This window comes from Leptinotarsa decemlineata, unplaced genomic scaffold, assembly GCF_025532065.1.
Source record: "Leptinotarsa decemlineata unplaced genomic scaffold, Ldec_3_MD MMD2_tig00000218_RagTag_RagTag, whole genome shotgun sequence".
NCBI classification, from domain to species: domain Eukaryota; kingdom Metazoa; phylum Arthropoda; class Insecta; order Coleoptera; family Chrysomelidae; genus Leptinotarsa; species Leptinotarsa decemlineata.
Genome location: NW_027412545.1, coordinates 6,578,877 through 6,604,221, shown reverse-complemented (window position 1 = coordinate 6,604,221; position 25,345 = coordinate 6,578,877). Strand labels below are relative to the sequence as shown.

Below are 25,345 nucleotides of genomic sequence, written 5' to 3'. Positions count from 1 at the left end.
AAACCCACTGTTTCCCATTATGGTTCATATATTCATGGACAGATTTGAAATGGAAGCAAATGCCATTGCTTTCCACGGACTGTAATCCAATATGTAGATGATGTATTTGCAATTTTTGACACAGAGAAATCTAAGATAGAGGACTTTATTTGAGCTCTCAACAACAAATCCCCGAATATTGAGTCTACAAGTTCCCATATGGGATTGAAAACAACGAGAATTTATCATTTCAGGATGTCATTGTGATTAGAGAAATAACCAGGGTCTAATTGGTATCTATAGATATAGAAGTGATTTCGAATTGGAATGAAAGTAACCAGATTCAATTCAATGCAACAAAAACCCAGGCATCGGTTTTCTCCAGATAGATAAATGTCACTGAACCGGATATAGCAATGTCAGGTCAGACAATTCCGATTATTGTTAATATAAGTTTGTTGGAGCTCAAAATGGGCACCAACATGTCTTGGCACAATTATGTCGCCGTAATTGCAAAGGCTGCTTCTCAAAAGCTTAAAACACTGTCCCGAACCAGAAAACTGTACACACCTCAGCAACTCTTGATGCTTTATAAAGCTCAGATCAGACCTTCTTCGGAGTATTGTTCGCAACCATAACCTGAAGCTGCTGGATTCCATCCAGAAAAGATCCGCCTGATTGGAGACGCCAACATCACGTGCAACCTTGATAGTCTGGAACATCAAAAATAGGTTGAAGATTTGTCTCTCTTCTATAGATACCTTCACGGGAAGTGTTCAAGTGACTTAGCACATTTGATTCCACCAAGAGCGGTACATATCAGAAAAACGCGCTGTACTGTGGCTGCTCATCGTTTTCAGGTTCAACTCAGTACACCTCAGACAGTACACTGTCTGAGAATTCTTTTATTTGGAGAACTGTGTTCATGTGGAATTTACTTGCCGAGAACGATTTCCCAAATGGATTTGATCTCTAGCGATTCAAATCCAATGTGAATATCTACTTTCGCACAGACACCGCTCTAAAGCGCCTTAAGGATTTTTCTGTAGTGCTTGTGTTAAAAAAAAAAGGAAAAATACAAGTAATTTTAGATGGGAAAGAAAGTTTTTGGCTTTCTACTACTCCATCTGATACAAAAAAAAGGATGAGAGAATCTTCCAAAGAAAGGAAGAAAGTAATCAATTTGAAAATAAGTAACTCTATACATGGATGTGTATAGAGTTATATAGTTATAAGAATTACTTATTATTTTCAAATTGATTACTTCCTTCCTTTCTTTGGAAGATTCTCTCATCTCTTTTTTTTGTATCAGATGGAGTAGTAGAAAGCCAAAAACTTTCTTTCCCAAAAATTAATAACCCTTTCAATTCAAATAATTTTAGATATATTTCTGATTACAATACAAAATGGCAAAACCAAAATCTCTGGTTCATAGGCCTGTTGTGTTTTTCCTTTGAGTGAAGGAAGATAAGATTTTAGAAATATGTTTATAGAAAAACCTGAAAGCGAAAAGTAGTAGATAGGTTGATTGAAAACGTCAATTCGGGTTGAATCTTCGTGAATATGAACTAAGAGAAACCAACGGATTAGATCGCATTTTCAAAACGTTGAACGTGGGAGTAACCTTCAAAACTCCTCCTTTACTTCAACAAATGGTTACCTAAAATTAATATGTTGAAAAATGAAAAGTTGGGAATATATGAAATAATCTGTGAGGACTGTGACAAAAAATATATCGGATAGATTGAGCGAGCTATTAAAACTCGTTTCAAAGAGCACTTAACACATTTCCGATTTTAGAGACCAGACAAATCCACTGTCGCTCAATACGCCTTGGAAAACGACCATAGAATAAATAAAGACTGTCTGGAAACAGCAAAGTGTGGCATGAGAAATAAGAACAAACTCTCATAAGACATAGGTTTCATTTCTTCATATGAAACGCTCAGTTGAAATTAGCGGAAACTTTCACTAGATTCTATCCGAAAGCATTGACATGTGCCTGAAAGTGAGATATAAATGGGGACCAGTTTTAGTGTTAGAAATTAGACTACTCCATCTCTGAAGATGCGCTTCAAGAAGAGTTTTGCATTCTGGTGGTTGGGAACGGTGCCTGTATTATTTTATTTTTCGCCAGAGGTTCCAATCCTACCTTTGAATTTATTTTTCCATGTTACAGGTGAAAAAGTACGCCGTTTTTAACATATTTTATTGTAAATATGAAGATAAGCAGCACAATGGCCGTTTTCACACTAGCCGACACGACCCCGACCCGACACCGACCCGACACCTACCCGATTTGATGCCGACCTGATAAAATCGGATGTGCTTTCACATCAGACAGACAGTCGGTGGCAGCGACGTAGCAGCTCTGTGTTTTATAAACGTGAAAAAATGGCTGACAGACGTTTGTATTTGTTATATTTGTTGCATTTAAGATCTAAGAGGCGGAAATACATGAGGAAGTATTGGGTCCACCCGATCATTAAAGTTCGGTATGTAGAAGGCGCATTCTACACTCTATTTGAGAAATTAGCTTCGGAGGAAAAAAAGTTTTTTAATTTTTTCCGAATGAGTAATGCTACATTTGATTACTTAGTTGTGAACTTGCGTGATTCTATCAAGAAAGAAGACACCAAATTCCGAATGGCAATACCACCTGAAGAAATGTTGTCAGTAACATTAAGGTAAGTGGATTGTAAATATTAGTTCAACATCTTATTTGATGAAAACTTAATTTATGCTTTCAGATTACAAAAATTCCCAAAAAAAGTTACCTATACTTATTACATTGCTACAATGGTACTGTATTTCTTAATCTATGGTAATATCAATATTTGAGTATCAGCTTAGGTTTAAGGCCAAGCAGAACTTCCCATTTCATCATTTCGGAGGTAGACGGAATTACCAGATGAAACAAAGTCGTGGGTGCTTGGATAGTTAAAAGTGGAAAGAGCAGCTGAGCTTGGACGTGATCGTTTGTCTTTTATAGATTTAATAGCCCCCAGAAATTCCATATGAAGATCAAGTAATTCAGATTCGTTAAAATCACGTATGTATGGCTTAAACGAGAGCAGCATTAACTCGTGATCAGTAGGTACATGTGCAGGCTTTTTAATTTCAGATAGAATTTCTTGCTCAATGAAGTCAGGTTCCCGTCTTTTCAAGTTTTTTCCAGGAGGTCTATTTACTTTCTTCTTTTGGTTAATAGATACGTTAGCACATATTACTTGTGAATCATTTGGAAGAATCGCATGATCATTTACCTCGGTTTCTGAGGGAGATAGAGGTTGAATTTGTGTATCACTTTCATCTTCTGGTTGCACAGCCTGAGTCAAGTTGTTTATGGTGTCATCTTTTTGGATTGATTTCAGTAGGTATTGCAAGTGTTCGGCGTACATATAACTCTTTTTTGCAGCTTGTCCACTTTTTGTTTTTTGAGAACGTATGAAAGCATCCCTTATGTTTTCCCATTTCTTCATTATGACATCGCCTGAAACAAGAATCATTTTGTAGTGTTATGCTTATCAAACAACTGTTTTGTTTTTCAAGCTGCGGGTAACAACTAGTTCTGTAATAATTTACCGTATTTATACCTGTATTATAGTTACATTTATTGTTACAGGTATCTGGCATCAGGAAACACATTGACAGATTTGCATTACACATTTAGGATTGGCATTTCTACATTAAGCAATATAATTAATATTGTATGCAGTAAAATATGGGACATATTTTGTGGCGAATACCTAAAAGAAATGAAACGGCAAGACTGGGAAGAAGTCGCAGACGAGTTTAAAAGAAAAGCAAATTTTCCAATGTGCCTAGGCGCGATAGACGGCAAGCACATTCGGATACAAAATTTTCCTCATGCTGGATCAGTGCATTTTAACTATAAAAAGTTTTATTCCATAGTACTGTTAGCTATTGTAGATGCTAACTACAAGTTTGTCTATGTTGATATCGGTGCATATGGTAAGGATTGTGACTCTTCCATTCTACAATGTACAGAATTTTGGAGAAAGTTAAGTCTTGGAGAACTAGACATTCCTCCGTCGAAGGGTCTTCCCCCAAAAGATATAAAAGTGCCACATGTTTTTCTTGGTGACAGTGCGTTTGCTATTCACGAACACATCTTGAAGGAGTTTTCAAGTAATAATATGAGTGTTAAGCAACGTGTTTTCAATTACAGACTACACCGAGCTCGCAGGTATGTTGAGTGTGCATTTGGCATCCTCAGCAACAAATGGAGGATCTTCCATAGACCTTTAAATGTTTCTAAACAGTTTTCCAAAAATATTGTCAAAGCTTGTGTGGTTTTACACAATATAGTTCGGTCGAGAGACGTGGGAGGACATGATGACGAAATGATAGTTCCAGGAACTCAATTCCAAAACCTAACCAGGAAGACGAAGGAAACAGGAAAAACCGGGAGAGGTGTTCGCACAACTTTTGCCAACTATTTTGTGAGTGATGAAGGCAAGTTACCTTGGCAGTTATCAAAAATCTAAGGCTATTATGAACTAATAGGATTCTTAACCAACAATGTACATAATGTACTAAACTAAAAAGGTACATTAAAAATTGTACGTACTTACCGACTTTTTTCTTTTCTTCCGTATTTAATGTGTCATATCCATCTTCTAGGTATTCAAATATTTCCTTCCAGCTCCTTTGACGAAGAATTTTATTTTTGTTTCCCTCATCACTTTTATCCCATAAACAAGGCTTTGATTCGACTAATTCAATCAGAGTTACTATGTCATACTTAAATACACTCATTTTAAAAACACTTCAGAACGAAGAACGAACAAACAACTAACAACCGGTGGCTAAATTATCGGGCCGATAGTAGTGGGGCAGGTGGTGCCCGCCGACATGGCGGCACCGATACCGACCCGACGCCGACATTTCGTCTAGTCTGAAAGCGCTCCCTTGTATTAAATGCTATGTTTACTCCAGTGTTGTCGGGCCGATGTCGGGCCGATATCGTGTCGGTGGTGTGTCGGCTAGTGTGAAAACGGCCAATGTATTTCTATATCATTTAAATGAGAATGAAGAATTTTGAGTAAATTTAGAACTGTTTAGTGCAGTGAATGTTGACAAAATAATTCTATTGCCAAAGAGAACTTTGTTGTTTGTTGCCGCTCATCTTTCTTGTCACTAAATGGAAGTGATTTTCCTCCTGGTTGAAATGTTGCATTTTTTTTCTCTCGGAGATTTTTTACATTTTTATCCATTCTAGGAGTTATTTCATGTTGTCTTTCACGAAGTACCTTTTTTCTTCAATTTTAGTTTAAGTGTCTTTCATCAATAACAAATTTGAAAATTGGCCCAACTGCAGCACCAACTGGTCTTTCACCATTGATGACATTGTATCCCTTTCATACAACAACGAGCATACACTTTGAATTCCAGCATCCAACTTTGGTGTATTTAGCGGGGATTATTTTTTTCTTTGAGACAAAACACAAGAACTACAAAAAAATCCTTGTTGCGCTCTGAGAGTGGTGCCTGTGCGAAGGTAGCGATTCACATTAGATTTGAATAGCTGGAGATTAAATTCATTTTTGAAAACGTTTTCAGGAACTTTATTCCACATAAATCGCAGTTCTCCAAATGAAAGAGTTCTTAAACAGTGAAGTTCGAGGTGTAATGAGTTGAACCTCAAATCGATGACCAGCCATAGTCCGTCACGTGATTCGGATATGTATCGTTCTTGGTGGAATCAAATGTGCCAAGTCACTTGAACACTTCCCGTGAAAGTATCTAAAGAAGAGAGACAAATCCCCGACCTTTCTTAGATGTTCCAGACTATGAAGGTTGCAAGTGATGTTCGCGTATCCAATCAGGTGGTTGGCTTTTTTCTGGATGGAATCCAGCGGATCTCCATACATGAGAACAATACTCCAAAGGAGGTCTGATGTGAGCTTTATGAAGCATCAAAAGTTGTTGAGATGTGCACAGTTTTCTGGTTCGGAACAGTATTCCATGCTTTCGCGAAGCAGCCTTTGCGATTCCAGAAACATGATTGTGCTAAGACATATTGATGTCCATTTTAACCCCCAACAAATTTATCGAAGCAGAAAGCGGAATTGTCTGTCCTAACAGTATTATATCCGATTCGAAGACATTTATCTTTTTGGACAAAACTGATGCCTGGGTTTTTGTTGCATTGAATTGAACCTGGTTACTTTCACTCCAATTCGAAATCGCTTCTAGATCCTCATTAAGATATGCAACCTTCTATTTAGGAATGCAACGTTTTTTTAGGAAGCTAGAGAGCAATACACAAAAATGATCCGACAGGAATTCAAGTTTGGCCGGCAAACCCTCATGCCACACACGGTCAAAAGCCTCATAAATATCAAGCGCAACAGCTCTTGACTCTCCATTTTTCTTCATTGCGTTAGTGCAAATATGGGTGATATACGATAGAAAGTCGCATGTTGATCTTTGTTTCCGAAAGCCATATTGATGATCGCACAAGATGTTGAAGCCTTCCAAATATTTAAGGATATGGTGCTTTTCGGCTCTCTGCAAAGCGACTGGTATATAGTTATTTGGAATGTTGTTCTTGCATTTTTTGTAAAAAATTTCCATTCAATGTTTTTGAAAGTATTTGGTTATGGCTTTTTTTAAGGAAATCGGGTCGCAAATGTATCACATGTCTTTGAAATAACTTTCTCACATTCTCAGTAAATCATAAATAAATTTAAATAATCTATATGAGTTTGTAAGTAACTTTGCATAATTAAAGTATTATTAAAATGATTGTATATGTTGAAACCAACTTTCTGCTGTTTGATCTGGATGATGAACTCTTGTTCAATCAATTTCTGGAACAATTTTCTTTTCATTATGTTATATTTTCTTCCGTTTGTCCGTGTAAACAACGTACCCATACAAAATCTCACTTTACAATGCTCAACTGTAACTTTGTTTTGCAAACTAACAATTTTGTATTTGTTTTTCTATTTGTTTTTTTCAGTTTACACAATTTCTCTTTGGCTTTTCCTAGTTTACCGGTTGTTCTAATTCAATTTGTTTTAATGGGTACTGCATAATTATAGATTTTTGAAAAGTAATTGATCAATCTAGTAGTAGATAGTTTACATTATCCGCAATTCATAGACATAGATACAAAATGTCACTGAATATAAATATTCATGAAGGCATTGACAGTTAATGGTTCACAAACCTTTGAAATGATCTATTTTTTCTACTTCTTCACCAGAAGTATTGTAAGTTTTATTTATGGGAAATAAGTTTACTATTTACTTAGTGGATAAAATATGTGTTTCAGGAAAACCCGTTTTCATTTGAACATCACAAAGTTGAATTTTTATAATATTTCATGAAACTTCAAGTCAACTCATGACTTCAAGAGCATATCATATTCGATTATCAGAAAGTCATGTAAAATATTTGTTCTAGATATTAATTTCGAACCACAATGAATTCCACTCGGCTTTGAACTGATCCGCAGAGGTGATGAAAAGCGAGAAAAATTTCCTGATGGAATATCTAAAATTGTAAATCTCGAGAGAAGGATATAATTCAGTAATTCAACTTGAAATATTTCAAATGTGAAATGTAATTTACTCCAATAATTCTTTGGTGTCGTAAAAATGTCGGGAGATATTTAAATGTCGTTGAATTATAGCGAAAGAAATTAAAGTTGGCGAAAGCCAGCGACAATTTCATATTCTAAACGGCGGTTCTTTATTGCGTCATTCCTTGTTATTACGTCTTTAATATCAAATCTAAATTATACTCCAGTCGAGACGACTATTGTGCCAGCCCTGGAAAGTCATTCGCCACCGCCTTCGCTCCAGCAAATGCAATTATAGACGTTACAATTCACTGGGAACTTATTGCATTTATTTATATAACAGATTTCTTGCACTGGGAGATCTACATGGAAATTGGTAGCCATTTTTAATGACAAGGGACAATTATATTAAATTTTCACTAATCTCTCTTAAATGGCCATTAATTTCAGTTGATAAAAGTACGTCGAACTGAAGACTTTTTACGAAGAAATAGTGAGAACTGTAACTTCATTCATGGATTTTGATAACTTTCACGTTACATGTACTTTATAAGAAATTTGAAATCAAGAACCACTGCCATTTACAATTTTGAATTCCATACCTGAGAACTGTCTAGAAAAAAATAATTTTCCTAGACAAAAATATTAGTAAAATAATTGAAGAAAGAAATTTTACTTCCCAAAATACAGGGGTGAAACCCGAATATCACAAAACTCCATTTGTAAGAAATTTATCTGATAAACTTGGAAAGTTACTCAGAAACGAACAAATTGAAGTGGCCATTTCAAATGAAAACACAGTTGGAAAGCATTTTCTCTCAAAACAAAAAACTGAAACAGCACAAGACATACATTTCAATACAGTATACAAATTGAACTGTAGTAGCTGTCACAAATGTTATGTAAGTCATACTGGACGGACGATAACACGAGATTCATAACACATGAGAGACTCTAAGAAAGTAAAAACCCCACAGCTCTCGTTGAACATGAAAAAGAATATAGACACATTTTTTATTTTGATAATCCAACTATTCTACATGTTCAATCATATCAATCCAAAAGATTTTTGAGCGAAATTATAGAAATTTTTCTAGCAGAAGCCAGAACCATGAGTCACACTGTACAAGATGATGGTGGACTAGAATTTAATAACCATGACACAGAAAAAAGTGATGGGCAAAGCTGGTATTTATCATAGCATTGCTATGCCATATACACCGAAGAAAAATGAAGGTGCAAAACGTGAAAATCGCACAATAGTGGAATCTGCCAGAAATATGTTACACGCTAAGACTTCCAGAGGAGCTGTGGATAGAATCAATCTATACAGCTGTGTATATATTGAATAGAAGTAGATCTACCCCCATTGATGGAAAATCTCCGATTGAGTTGTGGACAGGAAAAGACAGTCATCTCAAGGTCTTTGAGACTGATTGTTTTATCCACATATCCAAGGATAAGAAAAGAAAATTTGCTAAGAAAAGTATTAAAGAATCTTCAGTGGGATATATTGGTAATAGGGATGGTTATCTAATCGGAGTCGGAGTTTATAGCTAGCAGTGAGGCGACAAAAGAGTTGGTGTGGTTGATGAGGCTCTTTGATGAAGTATTAACTGATAAGTTGTCTACACCTACATTGTACATAGACAACGCAAGTGCAGTTGAATATATGAATAATCCTGAATTCCACAAGCGCAATAAATACATAGACATGCGATATCATTTTGTTAAAGAAAAGTATACAGAGGGTGTATTTCATGTTGAAAATATCCCATGCGCAGCTCAGGTGGCCGATATAATGACAAAATCTTTACCAAAATGTCAGTTTGATTATTTGAGGGATACACTGGGTGTTGCAGATGAAGAATTCAGTTCAAGCGGAAGTGTTGAGGAATGAACAAGAATTCAATCTACATCACCATGTATTAGGTTTTATTTTATTAAAAAAAAGTGTTGTAGATAGAGTTGTCACGGTCAAGTTGGTTGAATTTATTTTACTGATATTTGTATATTTTTATTTTCATTGAAGTTGAATAATACTGTGTTCGACCTAAAACTCAACAATATCCTCAAATATTATAGTGTCAACACTAGAAGGGATGTCGATCCCTTCGATTTGATAGGTAAAATATCTAAATAATTTCATTCTTTTTCTTTCTGTCATTGATAAAAAAACAGACACCACCTTATCAGAATCACATATAAAGCCATTCGTTTGTTTCATGTCGTTTTGTATTGGTGTTATTGCAATATTTTTTATTATTTGTTATGTATCTAATATGTGTGATGGTTTTTGAAATAGTTATATCATTAACAGGAAGAAACTAATTTTCGGTGGGTAATTCAATTAAGAATCCTTTATTTGATAAATTGAATAAGACATTAGCGGCCAATATTTTTAGTGTTATTATCTCCATTCGGGTTTGAAGGCCGTCGTACTTTGGAACTGCATCCTAATGTTTCGCTAGCACGAGTGGCTGGCTTCTTCAAAGGTTCATTCATCTTGGTGATTCACCGATGACTGGTGATTTCTAGTTCGTATGTTGTATTCATGTTATCTGAGGTAATTCGCCACTCTTATTGATGCGTTGCTACATGCGAAATGTTAATGACGATTTTAAACCACTTGAAGATGCTCCAATTCTTCTTGTAGATGTTCCGGTTCACATATTCTACGGGCAAGTTCCGTCAGGGTGTTGATAATTCCCCGCATGCACTTTCGAACCACCATCAAGTCGAAAGCGGGGAATTGTCAACACCCTGACGGAACGTGCCAATAGAATATGTGAACCGGAACACCTACAAGAAGAATTGGATCAACTTCGAATGGATACAGTGTAACCGAGATCAACAAGGCGATATAACTGAAGAGTTCCACAAGTCAAAATAGGGAGGAAACTCAAACGGTTGCACGTACATTGTGTTACATCTCAGAGTCACAGACAGAATCGGAACAATCTTAGGGAAGTATAAAGTAAAAAAAGTATTCAAGCCCAACAGGAAAATACAACAAAGCCTCGGATCTACGAAAGGCAAAAGAGATTCACTATCAGCTGCGGGGGTATATCCTATACCATGCACCTGCGGAAAAGTTTATATCGGTACCACCAAAAGATCCATGGGTATAAGACTGAATGAACATCGGAGAAAATGTAGATTAGGTCAAATAGACAAATCGGCAGTGTCGAAATATGACCTTAGTATCACGATACTCTTTGAAGATGTGAAACTACTTATCATCGATCATGGAAACCGCAGTCGGCTTGTACGGGAAGCCATAGAAATCCACGAACATTCGGAAAACTAAAACAGAAAAGAGGAGGAGGTAACGCTTAACCGGATTTGAAATCCCATACTGAAAGATGCTAAAGTGGCAACACCGCAATGCAGTGTCACGTAATTAACAGGTGATAACACTTCGGCTGATAGCAATGCATCAACAGGAGAGGCGGACTACTTGAGTCAACATAAATATAACCTACGAACTAGAAATCACCAGTCATCGGTGAATCATCAAGATGATTAAACCTCTGAAGAAGCCAGCCACTCGTGCTGGCGAAACGTTACGATGCAGTTACAAACTACGACTGCCTTCAAACCGGAATGGAGATATTAACTGAAGTTAATTTTTTCTTGTAAAATTGAAACGATAATCATCGTATGAGTTTTGTGGAGGGTATGTTCATGAAAACTCATTTACATGGCCCTGGAGAAGAATGTTATCAAATTCGAAACGTCGGCAAAAAAACAGTTTTTTTTTAAATTATTTTTTGTTACTCAACCAACCTTTCTTCAGTATGTTAATCTATGTTAATAACCTGTTGTCGAATTTTATACAATTACGTAAAATTGTAATATTTTGATCTGGAAATATTTCGTATTCGCGATAATTAAGTACAAAGGGCAATTTTTCGTTTATGAAAAAAACGTGTAAATTGCTATTTTTAATATTTTTTGTAACACTTTGACTGAATACCAAAATGAAACTCTATTAACTTGGTAAATAAAATCTCGACGATATATTGAACTTCACCTATGACTAAAAAATATGAGGAAGAGAAACCTAGAAAAACTGCACAAGTTTATCAAAACTGAATTATTTTGCTCCAGAATTTGTATATAATACTTTCTGCTAATTTATGAAATATTAGGAAATAAATTTTCTTCTGGATGTTTTCACTTGAATAAAAATATAATTCAAATCATGAATAAAGATTTGCTCGGTTTTCGGCTGACAAATCCAAAATTAGCTACTAATTCGATATATTCAAAACAAAAAACATTTACCGACGCATACTTCATCGTTCTAAAAACCAAAATAGTTCCCACCAAATGTTCATTTCATGCTGTAGTTATTCATTTATAGAAGAAACAAAACGAATAAGGTAAACTCTCCCATGAAAAATAATGCTTCAGAGGTATACATACAAAATCCTAAATGGCAAAGGCATGTGAATAAAATTAAATGATGTGCAGTAAATTTGTACTAAAGTTAACAAGTACTAAACGCAATGCTAAGTGGTTCTCTAACGAGCTTACCCTACACGTTTATGTATGAGTCAAGATCGATATAATACTCTTTACGAGTTTATTTATCAGACACAGCATGAAGAATGTGATCATTACTATTACAAATATTCTTGAGCATTGGTGGTTTCTCCATTTCGAAATGATTCTCCTATTCAAATAATGGTACGTCTTGAATAATAATGGTTTCTTTTCAACGATTTTCCGTAAACTTTCACAGAAATTTATTCCATTTGAATATTTCAACATCAACTTTCTGACTACTTTTTCACCCCAAAATGCTGAAATCACCAAATGTTCAAATATTACTTTCAATTTGTATAACTTATATTCTTTAAAATGACAACACGTTGACAATAATATTTTATCTTCGACAATATCTTTTAAGTTGTGTATCTTATATTTCTTAGAATAGTAACACTTTGTCAATGAGATTTCATCTTCAACTATAAAGTACATTTTAATTTGATTTGATAAATAACTGATAGTTACGTACAGCGCCATTTGTTCGAAAATATATCAAGCAATAATTGATAGTTACGTACAGCGCCATCTGCCCGCGAATAGATCAAGAAATATAAATTAGGTTACGAACAGCGCCATCTGCCCGCGAATAGATGAAGCAATAATGCCGATAATTCTGTCAATACAGCGTGTAAAAATACACTAAGATCTATACTCACAGATACAAAACCCAACAACACTGAAGAAAAAATAAAAAATTGTAATTATGAAATACCTTGTTCTTGTGGTAAAAGTTACATTGGTGAAACCTCGAGACAATTATGAGTGCGTGAGAATGAACATCGAGATTACTTAAAAAAATAGACAATTGTCTGAACACATTTTAAAATCAGACGGTGAACATCGAGTGGAATGGAGTAGGACAAGAATGATTACCAATGATCCTCACTCTAAGAGACGTAAGCTAAAAGAATGCGCGTATATTCTCATATCTTGAGAGAATTGTATTTCGAATAGCTCCTTAGAAATAGACCGTAGGTACTTAGCTACCCATCTTGAAAAAAAAATTTGGATAGTAGCGAAATGGCAACAGACTGATATCGGAGAGCACCTTGTATTACATCGAATGTTTCAGTTGTCAATCAACAACATTGATATAATTTCATATTTCAAAACTCCTTTGACATCTGTCGAAGAAGTAAAAAAATAAATAAACAAAAAGTCAATATATTAGAATTTTTTTGTCCATTTCTGAAGACGGAGGCAGATTTTGGCCTCCGAAACGTTAAGATAAATATCGTATTATTTCTTAACAATTTTTTTTGATAGGCAAGATTGTTAAATACGACAAGTTACCGATAAATAGAAAATTTCTTTTTGTGAAAAATACTTTGAATTTTACGCAGTAAAAAGATAACCTTTCTGCACTTATATAAAGTTCTCCATTGTAATTTTTACTCGCTTCATATTAGCTTCACCTGTATGTATGCATATATGTATGTATGTATGTATGATTGTTTGTATACATGTTTATGTGTAACTCTCAAGATCGGGATCTGTATTGACAGAATTATCGGCATTATTGCTTGATCTATTCGCAAGCAGACGGCGCTGTTCGTAACATAATTGATATTTCTTGATATATTCGCGGGCAGATGGCGCTGTACGTAACTATCAATTATTGCTATCAAATCAAATCAAAATGTACTTTATTGCTGAAGATGGAATCTCATTGACAAAGTGTTATTATTCTAAGAAATATAAGATACACAACTTGAAAGATATTGTCGAAGATAAAATATTATTGTCAAAGTGTTATTATTTTAAAGAATATAAGACATTTGGTGATTTCAGCATTTTGGGGTGAAAAAGTAGTCAGAAAGTGATAATATATATGCTACCTATTGAAATAAATATTGATAATAATGAATATTTTCATGCAACACATAAATGTGAGTATGAGAATATAAAAACTATAAAGCATAAAAATATAAAAGTGAATGGATAGAAAATAACAGTAAGAATCAACTTCGCTTGAGCTATTCGCGGGTAGATGGCGCTATACGTAACCTCCTTGATAGGTTGTTCAAAAGAAAATCAAAATAAAAAACATATTTTAAGAATTATAAGTGTTAGCGAAATTTTGTACTACAGATGAAATATTTAAATATTTTCTATTACCCGTGATTCAGTACAGAAAAAAGTTTTGAACGAAACGGAAGATACATTTTGAAATCTAATTCGATTATTTGAAAGCAAACTAGAATATGGATTTCAACAATGAAAACTTTATCGTAAATTGTACACCTAAAAAATTCAGTTACTTAAAAATTTCAAAAAATCGAAAAATTAGAATTAAGGTGCTTGACATACATATCAAATCAAGAGATTGATTTGAAAAATAAAATTATTCACTGAAAAAATATTTTTAGTCCATTAATATTTTGAATGAAATTTCAAATCAAAACATGAAGACTGAATTGTTTTTTGAAATTATTACTGCAAATTTTCTCTTTACTTCGAAACAAATTTTACAACTGTCCGCTCCCTGCATCTCATTACTATAGAATTTAAGACCTCAAACCAATGCTCAAACTTTATTATGTTGTTTGAGAGGAATTTTACGCTGTCTTCGTGCGCCGTCTGTTAAAAATTTATAATACTAGTGACTAGAATTCGAAAATAAAAAGTATTTTTGACAATAAATCGGAATAAAAAGTGAAAAATGAATATAGTTTAAAAAAACAAAAAAACACGCTTTCAAAGAACATAGAACTAAAAAGTTAAAAATATTTTTTTTTAAATAAGCTTAAAACAATAACGAACGACAAATACTAGTATTATTGTGATAAAAACGTGGGCACTTTGTGCCATATTTTTATATATCAAGCGCACGTCGCTTTTTTCACAATAACTCTAGTATTTTTCGTTCGTTATTGTTTTAAGCTCATTTGAAAGAAATTATTTTTAACTTTTTAGTTCGATGTTCTTCAAAAGCGTGTTTTTTAGTTTTTTTAAACTATATTTTCATAAACTATATTTTTCAGATTGTGGAAGATAACAAAAACCCAAAAAAGGTCGATTAAAAGCTGATTTTCCTCCACAAAAAAATGACTTTCGTTGAATATTTTAGAAAAAAAACCTTTCTGCACTTACAACCACCAATATTTTGATTATCACGTCCTTTGTGAACAATTTGAGGTATAGAAAATGTAATCACAGGAAACTGCATGGATTATTGTGAACAAATGTATTCAGTGTTATCATTTCTATTCGGGTTTGCAGGCCGTGGAAGAAATTTGAAAAACTGACGTCCTTCAAAGCCGAATAAGAATAGTGACACTGAAAACTTCGGCCGCGAAAGCCTTTACATTTCGTAAACAATTTTATTGTTCATAAGATATTGAACATTATTTTTGAGAGTTCAATCATTAGTTATGATAATGAGAGATGAAAAAAAATGTTCTTCAAATATATGATGGAATTGGCCGATACTTGATGAAAATCCAAAACTTTTTGAGGTACCTACATTACAAGTACCTGAGTTTGTAATGAATTAAATTACCTGAGCTTATGTTCCAGTTTCCACATTTGAAAATATATTTAGTAACGGGGAGTTATTCAATTCTAATTGACCATTCAATAAATTACCCGAATTCTTGAATCTATTGATTTCTAAACATTCTTGAAGATTGAGTTTCAAACTTTTCTGAATGTAATACGTCGTATTCATGATTGAACTTTTGTCGTTCTGTTAAAATGTGGTTGACAAATGTGAAATTGGTCTTTCTATTTACAAAACAACTTCTATGCTTTTTAAGTCTTTGAGAATTTGCAAACCAGCTTTTCGCAGAAAGGCATGAGTTCATTCATGAATACAACGTGTTACATGTAGAAGAGAAAAGTTTGAAACTCAATCTTCTAGAATGTTTAGAAAACAATAGATTCGAAAATTCTGGTAAACTGAATGATCAATTAGAATTGAATAACTCCCCGCTATCACATATTATTCGCGTGAAAACAGGGACATACCGTAATCCGGGGTTATTTTGCACCATTTTTTAGAGTTTCGTAGCAATTTGTTAGCGTAGCTGCTGCAATTACTTAAGGAAATGTTCACTGTAATTTTTTTCGTGTTTCTGGATTGTTAATAAAGAGAGTCATCTACTAAAATTTTGCCCGCAGTGTCGTAATATTCTTATTATTTTTTCTTAATTTTTGGTGCAAAGTTACCTACGGTTTGAGGTGACTTTGCACTACTAGCACTTTTCAATAGTTTCTGAATGTTTTAGTGCAAAGAAATAAGTTCATGAGGGTAACATGGCATTAATAAACTTTATTCAAGAAACATAGAAAAAATTCTTACAAAAATATTTCATTAAAGTGAAAATAATGCACGAAGAAACATTTTTCATCGTGTAAATGCTTAATAAAATTGAACAAGGAACTATAAGTTCTTACAAATTATAGTCTATTTCAAAAGAGTGTAGAGTAATAAAATCTCATTAAGTATTCAAAAGCGCTACAGGGTGATCCGTCAATAAATTCTGTCACTTCCCTAGTCCGCATTGCAAAATTATGTCGTTTCATACAGAGCAGGTAGGTATCACCCTGTTTTAAGGGATTTGTCCATTGTTATCGACGGATAAATACTGAGCCAGAGGCGCGCTAGTGGGATAATTGCCAAAAGAATATGCATTCATAAAAATTATATTAAAGGAAATAAAAATTTAATACAGCAGAACAGTGTTATTGAAAAAATATAAAATGTAACAATAAAATATATACGAACCGAAATCGGGAAATACTCACAAACACACACGAACGAACTTTACGTATTGAAACACTTGTGGGTACTTTAAATCAATTTATTCACAAAAACGACAAGAACTTTACTGGATACGTTATTACAATTTGACACTTGAACAATACTAAAACTGTGAACTTCCCTTAACGTTTAACAACACTCTATTTATACCCTAATTGAATGTTCTAGAGATTACTAGGTACAATTTTCGAGAACCTTCCGAGAAAATAATTATTCAGACTACCCTTAATTTTAAACCCTAACCTAAGCAAAAGTGTCACTGTCACTGATACACTGGTCTCTGTCCAGATTGCTTATCCCGCTACAGTATATTTACAATTCAATTAAATTATTCTACATCAGTATAGTCTTCATCCGAAGAACTGTCATCATCCCCTGGTGTTATAATTATAGGGTCAACCACCTGATCGACCAAGTTGTCCAGTTCCCACATTTTATCTTCCTCTTTTAAAACATGCTGGATTGCTTTTTGCCAGTTTTCTGATGTGATTTCCATAATGGCTTGATCAAACAATACCTTGACATCTTTCATTTTAAATGTGGTATTGTGCCTTGCAACATATCCTTTAACCTGTGCCCATATAAGTTCTATAGGATTTAATTCGCAATGATATGGCGGTAGGCGCAGCACAGTTACTTTATACTTTTCTGCTACATCTTCTACGGCATATTTCATGAAGCGAGATTTATGTTGTTTTACTATGGCTAGTAGTTCCTTCTTTACTGAATTCGTCTCAAACTGAATACCTTTATTTGACAGCCAGTTAATAATTTCTTGCTTTCTCCAAGCTGAAGTTGGTATCTTCTCTAAGCGCCTTGAATGGTAGCTTGCATTATCCATAACCACGACCGAATCAGCTGAAAGAAATTTTAACATTTCCCCGAAGTAGTCTTCGAAGACATCCGAATTCATGTCCTCATGATAATCTCCCGTCCGGCACGACTCAAAGCTTAACAAACCTTCTTTTAAAAATCCGTCTTCGCTTCCAATGTGAGCAATTATAAGCCTCTTCCCTTTTCCCGAAGGCACTTTAATACCCGTCGAAAGGCCTTCTATGAAAGCTTGGCGAGAACTTGTTATATTTTTATCTTGCCACATTTTTTTGACTATATAACCTTCGTTTATCCACGTCTCATCAAGATAAAAAATTTTCTTTTGCTCTCTGCGGTACTGCTTTATAGTTGTCAAATATTTTCGTCTCCAGCAAACAATTTCATCACTTTCCAGTAATAGTGCCTTTCGATTGTGCTTTTCCCAGGCAAAATTCATACTTTTTAAAGTTTTCCATAAAAGTTTTCTGGATATCAAAGGAATATCGTTATCTTGGCTTATCTCGATAAATATTTTTTCAAGAGTGGGTATTTCCTTTTTAAAATAAAACGAATGAACTTTTCTTCGAATGTCACATTTGGTGTCTTCATCTAAGATTTTTATTGGTCTTCCTGATTTTCTCTTGCATGGACTTACCTGGCCTGATATCTTTCTTTCTCGCAATAATTTAAAAATCGTGGACTGTCCAATTCCAGTCATTCGGGCACATCGCTCAACACTTTCTTGCACAGACAAACTAGGGTGATCGTGTTTTATGCAATCATATACATTTAAAATTATAACTTTTTCGCAAACAGATAGCGGAGAATTTTTTACACTTCTTTTCTTTGGAGTAAATGTCCCCATTTTATAACTTTTTCACTATTTCTATATCACAATATCACTGTACGTTTAATTGGTGTAGTAACAATTACTATTATAACTCGAATGTTTAAGACACCATTACAATATATTTAAACCCTTTTTCTTAATTACCTGGGTTTAATAGGTATTGCATGATTGGTGGGCAGGGTCAAAAAGGGATTATTATAATGACATGGCACCTCGGAACTAAGTGTTAACCCTTTTTTGAGAAATCATGCTCAAGTATATGAACCCAAATTGCATATTAAATAAGTTTACAAGAACCACTAAAATTAATCTTAATCTTTTTTTAAGAAATTTTACTTACCTAAATACATGTAGGTACTTAGTTTTAGACCAAATTACTTCCCAAAAATGGCCTTTTATTATTATCTATGTCTGTAATTTTTAATTTACTTTAATTATTAAGTTTAATAATCCTAAGATTTGCCTACGCCCATGGACGACAACGAAATTCAGGCAAATTTTATGACACTTCATGATTTATTACTCTACACTCTTTTGAAATAGACTATAGTAGAAACCACAAGTAGAAAACACAAATCAAAACCAATAAATTTTACATCTCAACGCAGGTAGCTAGGTACTTAGGGTGTTTCGGATAAAACATTATCACGTAGGTAGGTATCTACCTAGTTATTTTCCAATTACCTATAACCACCCAATCTTCGTCAACGCGGAAACAGAATAGAACCCCCTTTTTGAAATTAGTTGTGGAGGATCAATGTGGCCAACTACATCTTCCCATGTATAGTCCATGATGTCTGGTTTGGTAGGCCACTTCCACGATTTTAGTGACTTTTGCATGGGCACCGTCATCATTAATCTTTAATATTTTTCCTGGAAAATAGGACCCTTCGTACTGAAAAATAACGTACTCTCCAACTACTCTCGAACAATCGCTTAGCTGCAGAAGTGATTGTATGGTTTTTTGGCCTTCGAAGACTGCTGTAGCTTCATTATCCTCGTCCAGTTGTTGCATTTCTTTATCAAAGTAAGTTTCCATATCATCGTCCGAAGAATCTGCTGCAAGGCCTCCCTCGTCTGGGTCCCCTTCATTGGAAGGATCCTTTTCAGCTTGGAGCTTACGATTTTTAGTCTTTGGCTTGCCTTGGGTGGGGGCACTAGTACTTGGCTGAGAACCATCTATATCTTCTACTAAGATACTCTGCCCTGGTTCTTTTGTCATTTTTCGCTTCCTGCCTCCCTTCTTCCCTCCAACAACGTTTTCTCTCAAGTTTTGGAGTTTTTGAATGAAAGAATCTTCCAAAGCCTCTCTGTGCAGCACAGAAGGTAGCCTCGCAATAAGAGGCGCGGGATCTGTAGGATAAATTCCACACTTCTCAAAACCAGAAACCAAATTGTCCGCTTGTTTCGGTTGTATTGTATTTAATAACTCCTTTAAAAGTCGTGGAAATTCCTGTTTGGGTAACACAGGGCATCGACGGCCAGCCTCTGTTTCTTTCCATGATCCTAAAATTTTCCGCCATGCCACTTTTAAAGGCCGAAAGAAGGCAACGTCGAGTGGCTGTGTGAGGTGTGTACTATTGGGTGGAAGGCACACAAACCTAATGTCGTTTTCCTCACACAGACCAAGAACCTCGGCAGAAATATGTGACGAGAGATTGTCACCTATTATTACCTTCGTGCCTGTTTGTTTTTTCAAGGTTGGTAGCATGAGTGTTTTAAACCACTCCTCAAAAGTTTGCCCGTCAAACCAGCCACTTGTTGAATTTGAATATCGGCAGCCAGGTGGCCCATTTTCAACCCAGGTAGACCACATGTTGGTTGACTTATATACAACAAAAGGTGGGAGGAGAACACCCACAGCGTTCCCTGCAAACATAAGTGAGATGCTAGATTTTGACGAGTTTCTTATGATTTCAGGGTATTTTACACCTCTTTTGGTGATCACTTTCTTCTTCCCTGGATCATCTGTTAGGTTGGATTTGTCATAATTCCAGATGTTACATAGCTCAACTCCTTGGAGCACGGTTCTTAAATTGTCAACGAAATTTGTCAGGATTACTTGTGTGACACCTGCTCTACTTCGTTTAATGTTCTCAGCAAAACGGACTGAAAGACGTGGATGGCGGGTTAAAAAATGTTTAGCCCATTCTTCTCCTGGAGTGTTATTAACAAACTGTCCAATTTGTACACCTTTCTTTCTCAAGTAATCCCTCATGATCATTCGTAGATCTTTTTGACCCAATGGAAATCCAAAATCACCCAGGCGAATGATGCATTCTACAACTGCCAATTCTTCTTCTTCGGAAAAAACTGTAGGTCGACCGGGCTTCAAACAATGCTGTTTTTTCAGTTTGTTGCAGATGGTCCGTTTAGGAATACCAAAAACATCTTCAGCCTCTCGCAGTGTAACTTCACCGTTTGCAATGGCTTCAAGGCAGCAATGCAAGGTTTCGGGAGTATAATCCCGATATTTACGGGATCCAGGAACCCTTTGATAGTGTCTCACCATTTCTGCAACAATTAAAAAAAATTGGGTTTCACTTTATTTCAATAAAAAGCGAAATCATATTTGCAGAAACACAATTCGTGGATACTTTGCACCACAATTTTGGGTGGTGCAAAGTAAAACCCTTTTTTGGTGCAAAGAGACCACCATCATGAAAACTACAAATAACTTTTTAACTAATTATTGGAAAACAAGAACTGAATCAAGAAACTGTAGCCAGGTAACTACCCTTTAAGATGGTATATGACTTACCTCAATTAAAAGCTCTCAAACCTCCGGGGACACAAAAGTATGCAGAAAACTTTTTTGCTATCACACTCAACTTATCAAACTATCACTTCTAGAACCACCTGTTGGCTTATTAGAAAGAAAAACAGTGTTGCTATTCCGAGTCAGCAGTTCTGCCAACACCCTTGAAGGCAGAGTTGTCTCATTTTCCCACACAAGTGGCCCCTAGCGGAGTTTTTGATGTTTTTGATGAGGTGGTGCAAAGTTACCTGTCAAATGCAAAGTAGCCCCGGTTTATGGTAATCTTAGATAATTTAATTCACTAGAAACTCGGGTAAAACTGATGTACTTGAAATGTAGGTAAGTACTTCAAATTGTAAACATAGGTATGTTAATCATTGAATATGTTAGTTAGTGTGACAATATGCCTTGGGTACCGGTACCTTTGGTTGAGGAACAACACTGCTGGCCTTATCGAGGTAGTCGTTCATAGCGCAGCTGCAAAAGAGCAGTATTCGTGGGTATTTGGGAGACACTCAATGTGACACCCGTCCATCGAACGTAGATATTTGCTACTCGTTACCTGCAGGTATGTAATAGATAATTATTAATAGTTTGGCTGCTTGCTTGGTGGCTGGGTACTGCTAGGTATGCTAAATTTGTATTTCCTTCCAACATAAATTAATTCGTGCATCTTAATGATGAAAGTCTAATGAGGTCAAATCGCATGATATCTGTGGCCAGTTCACATAACATCCACGTGAGATGACCAAGCCCTCAAATAGCTCGTGCAAAATATCCAATGCGGCATAAGCTGTGTGTAGCGCCATCCTGTTAAAACCACATGTTGGTATCCAGATCACCCAATTCAGGCCAAAAGAAGTTGATAGTCATCGACCTATATTGTTCGCCATTGACAGTCACGATGCAAAATTCCCCAAATTGTGGTCTGCGAAAGGCCAAGTTCTTGTGAGCGATTCGAAATCGATTGCCTCGGATTCTCCTGCACACTCTCACAGACAGCGGCGATGTTTTTGGCAGATTTTGCGACGTACGGGGGTTGGTTGATCGTTTACTAAACCAGTGGACTCAAATTGATCCCTCATATTGCGAATAGTCCTCTCGGTAGGACGATTATAGCGACCGTATAATGAACGAAGCGCGCGGTACGTTGCCCGAACAGAACAATAATTTTGATAATTTCATTATTTGCACGTTTTGTTGAATGCTATATCCGTCCATGATGATTTGGCAAAACATACTGAATAATTGACAACAAATTTGACAGATATAGCTTCAACAAGATGGCCGTTATCAACTGTCGAATTTCGGAAGTTCCTGTTGGAAGACCCGATACAAGCATATTCTGGTGAAAAGTGTTATTACATTCGTTCAGATCGGTCAATATTAAAATGAGTCTCCTTAGATTGTTTTCCATCTTGTAGATAAGATAGACAGTTTCGAATATAAAAATTAGGAGTGGACTTAAAATTTCATGTTGGGGAGATATATGTTTACAGGAATCTCTCAGCTTGAACTTCGGCAGCTCGTTTCTGCGCAACAGAGATTGTGAGAAATTTTATGTTCATGTTCTCCAAAATCGACTCCGTATTTCATTTAGTTTTATAGTCATTTCTACTATTTGCTTGTGCTATAATGAACAATACCTACTTAGTAGGAAATTCCTATACAGCTGATGAATGCTGGTCTTAATTAGCCTTGAAGTAAAACAGCATATATGATGAAGTGGAAAGTTGACCTTCAAAGCAGTTTGTGATTTCAGAAAACGGCATTTGATGGATTTAAGTGACCCAATCCTAATTATTCGGTTATTCAAACATTGTTTTTAATGTATGATATAATATGTGTTATAATAGGACCAGATCTAATGTATCATCATAATATGTGTTATAATAGGACCAGATGATATTACCAAAACCATAAACAGTGCATTCCATTTAAAACGAGCCACCCTGAATAACTTTTGGTACAATGATTTGCAGAAAAAAAAAACACATCAACCATAGTATAGAGGGGGACACATTTTGACATAACCGTTCTGGAGTTGTCAATGATGAAGCTATTTGTACTGCAGTTTTAGGGCACGTTGGACTAATGGAAAATTCGCAATCTCTTACTAAGTTATTTTCAGGATCAGGAATCAGTCGTACAAGTGTTTCCAGGATTCTTCATAAGTACAAATTTCATCCATTTAAGATTAGACTAGTCCATGAATTGAACGAAGATGAATTCGATAGACGTATTGAGTTTTGTAAAAGTTTCACTGACCGGATCAACTTGCATAAAAATTTCTTATATAAAATTTGTTTTTCGGATGAATGTACCTTTTGTCGATATTGGAAAGATACGAATCTTCATTTATACTGTCAAGTTCATACCCAACTACCTCAAAAACTGAATGTTTGGGCAGGAATTTTAGGTGACCACATCATAGGACTTTTTTTATAGATGATGATTTGACTAATAATAAATATTGAGAATTGAATAGTACCGGGCATCAATAGGGCAATTGAGGAGAATATAAATTTATTCGAAAACGAAATAATTTTTCAGCAAGATGTTGTACCTCTCCATTATGCAGCTCCAGTGTGACAATTTTTGGATGATCATTTTCCTGGTCGCTGGATTGGCAGAAGAGGTCCTACAGAATGGCCACCAAGATCTTCGGCTCTCACTCCTGTAGATTTCTTTCTATGGGGCCATTTGAAGTCTAAAGTTTATGATAGAATCAACAACATTAGAAGATTTGAGACAGAAAATCATGAGGAATTGCAGAGAAATAACTCCCGAGATTCTCAACCATGTGACAGCGTCAATGGAAGCTCATTTATACTATTGTATGGAAGTTGGTGGAAAAGTTTTTGAACATTTACTATAGAAATTTGTTTTCTTTTCATTGTCCGGTCATCAGATTTTGATACAAGAATCATTAATTTTTTTTTGATTTATTGCTTCCATATTCATCTCTAGAACGACTATTTCAAAATGTGGCCTCCTGTATAATTGTTGACTTGTTTTTTATTTTTTCTGCAAATCATTGTTTCAAAAGTTATTCAGGGTGGCTCGTTTTCAACTCAAATAATTTGTGGCTCCCGAACCATAAGCTTCAGACCATATGTTTTATACTTTGTTGAAATCTGCTCATCATGGAGCATCTGATAATGTGATCCATTTAAAAAAATTGGTGACATGCTCTGGGGGTGCGACAGGGAAAGTAATATCAAATGTGAATATTTCAAAATGTGTCCTCACGAATACTATGGTTGACGTGTTTTTTTTTATTTTTCCTGCAAATCATTGTACCAAAAGTTATTCAGGATGGCTCGATTTAAATGGATTGCACTGTATATTTTCAATGTGCACTGTTCCCATTTTTGTTCTTACAGCTTTCACTGACTGAGTAGTTGTAAAATTATATTATGAATTATTTTATTGTATTCCAACTATCATTGAATTCACATAATGAAAATATAATCATAAGGATCTGTTTTTCTATTCCTGACCACCGATAATGTGGTGCAAAATAGTAACTTTGTAAAAGTTTGAAAAATAAATTTCTGATATATCATTCAAAATTGATTGTTGATGGCTATTGAATGTTCATCATATTTTGTACACATTAAATATTATTTATAATTGAATTTTTTCCAATAAGTTTACTGGTGAAAATTTTTCCTCAAAGAATCCATTTCTCCCCTACTGAGAAATGTGTATGTAAACCTAAAAAAATGACTAGAAAGTTACGTCAATACATTGGTTTGTTTGTTCACACTCTTTTTGTGAGCATATAGTCAAAAAGTCACTTGGGATAGCCTTAAAAACAATCTGAGAATATTTCCACTTCGATTCATGTCACGTTCAAAGGAGTAATAAAAAATGTATGCACAGAAAAACCGAATGATGAATCTGTAACATTGCTTGGTGAAATTTTAGAACATATGAAAAAATGAGCTAACATATAAATCTTCACTTAACATAATAACGTAACATAATTCATATTATTTTTTTCAACGAAAATCAACTGAATAAAGCATAACTCATTCAAACCTAGTCAATAAATGGCCATAT

General features: G+C 35.0%; 1 protein-coding gene across 1 annotated transcript; it reads right to left on the bottom strand.

Annotated features, from left to right (window-relative positions):
- Positions 1-2,834: 2,834 nt before the first annotated feature.
- Positions 2,835-5,006, bottom strand: LOC141481592 (uncharacterized). Its single transcript, XM_074173343.1, has 2 exons — positions 4,578-5,006; positions 2,835-3,472 (listed from the first exon to the last, which is right to left on the bottom strand). The coding sequence occupies exons 1-2, from the start codon at positions 4,759-4,761 to the stop codon at positions 2,835-2,837; spliced, it is 822 nt and encodes a 273-aa protein (XP_074029444.1). The 5' UTR covers positions 4,762-5,006.
- Positions 5,007-25,345: the final 20,339 nt, after the last annotated feature.